The sequence below is a fragment of the Cimex lectularius genome, unplaced genomic scaffold, assembly GCF_000648675.2.
Source record: "Cimex lectularius strain Harlan isolate CLEC.00 unplaced genomic scaffold, Clec_2.1 scaffold75, whole genome shotgun sequence".
Classification (NCBI taxonomy): Eukaryota; Metazoa; Arthropoda; class Insecta; order Hemiptera; family Cimicidae; genus Cimex; species Cimex lectularius.
Window position 1 is genome coordinate 1868096 of NW_019392758.1, and position 1828 is coordinate 1869923.

General features: G+C 44.6%; 1 protein-coding gene across 1 annotated transcript; it reads left to right on the forward strand.

Annotated features, from left to right (window-relative positions):
- The first annotated feature begins 422 nt into the window (after positions 1-422).
- Positions 423-1499, forward strand: LOC106661008. Its single transcript, XM_014384106.1, has one exon. It carries the CDS (start codon positions 423-425, stop codon positions 1497-1499), a length of 1077 nt encoding a protein of 358 aa, XP_014239592.1.
- The last annotated feature ends 329 nt before the right edge of the window (positions 1500-1828 follow it).

Consider the following 1828-nt stretch of genomic DNA (forward strand, 5'->3'; position numbering starts at 1 on the left):
TTTGCCAGCTTCGAAAAACAAGAAACTTTCAGATTCTTGTTATGAGGAAAATCAATTATATCTGTTATCAAATATCTGTTCATTAGCAAACTCGGACGGGTTCCATGTGGATGATAGCTCAACAGTCCTTTTGTCGACAGTGGTCGTTAGAAGTTACGATGGTACGGGAAACAGACAAGATATTCGATTGTTATTGGATTCGGGAAGTCAGTCGCATTTCCTGACAAGAACAGCTTGTGCCAGATTGAATCTATCAATTGAGACGGGGAGATGTTCAGTTGTAGGTTTTGGGGGAACGTCCAAGTCCGTTGGTGGTCAGACTAAATTAACCTTTTCGTCACGATTCGACCGAAACATCTCGTTCACGATCAAAACTTTGGCCGTAGATCAAATTGTGGACGAGATGCCTTGTGCTGTAGTGGATGTCGCTAGGTTATCATTATCTAGCGGATGAGAGTTTTCATATTCCAGGTCCAGTCGATGGTATTATTGGATCGGAGCTATTCCCTCATCTTGTGAGCGGGACCAAGATCATGGATGGTCCAGACGCACCTGTCGCTGTGCACACTCGATTAGGTTTTGTGGTCATGGGAAAGGCTCCGTTAGTGGGAAAGTCAAGAGAACAAAAGCATACCCTTTTATCCAAATTGTCGAGTCCCGAGATACAGGTTTTGGAACGGTTTTGGGAAATAGAAATCCCGACACCCGTCCGTCCTATGATCACTAAGCAGGACGCCGAGTGCGAAAGGCATTTTTTAAACACGGTCCAGCGGACCGAAGGAGATCGTTTTTCAGTCGCTTTACTCTTTCGTGAAGACCCGGAGATCCTTGGGGATTCCTCTGAATTAGCTTGTAAACGATTCCTGAACTTAGAGGCACGGCTGGCTCGCTCTCCCGACTTGAAAAAAGTGTACCACGACGTGTTTTATGATCATTTACAGCAAGGTCATATGTCGCCCGTTCAGGGAGAACACGATAGAACTGGATATTTTATTCCGCACCATGCAGTGTTCAAACCTCAGAGCACTAGTACACCTGTGCGCGTGGTGTTTGACGCCAGTGCCAAAACGAGTTCTGGAAAATCGCTGAATGATGTTTTGTTTGTCGGGCCTAAATTACAAGCCAACTTAGTATCATTACTCATGAATTTCCGAATATTTGCTTATGCCCTGACCGCGGATGTCCGACAAATGTATCGGCAAATTTTGGTTACCGAGCGACATCGTCGTTATCAACGCATATTGTGGCGTTTTGATCGTGAGCACCCGTTGTCTATGTTTGAATTAAATACAGTCGTTTTTGGTATTTCATCTTCCCCATATTTAGCCTTGCCCAACATCCAGCAGTTAGTTGATGAGGAGGGTAAACATTTCTCATTAGCAGCAGAAGTTACCGCACGAGACATGTATATGGACGATCTTTTGACGTCCGTGAGTTCTCTCCAGGAAGCGAAAATACTATATAGACAATCTAAGGATTTGTTCTGCAGGGGGTTCTGAGTTGCGGAAATGGTCCAGCAACTCTTCCCTTCTCGTAGATAGTTTGGAAAAGGGTGATGTTGAAGTTTCCCGAGTCGAATTTGACTCCTGTTCTGTATTGGGATTGAGATGGCTTCCTGATGGTGTCCTGTTCGATTTTAGGATGGAGTTGGAGCCTCGGTCTGGTACAAAGCGAAATATACTTTCCACGGTCGCTCGAATATTTGATCCTTTAGGTTTTTTTTATCCCCTGTTAGCTTGTATTTCGAAGTGTTTGTTTTCCGTGTAGATGTGTCATTCTTGTCTGTCCTGTTGAGAGTGGCACTCTCAGAATGCCACATCTACACGGA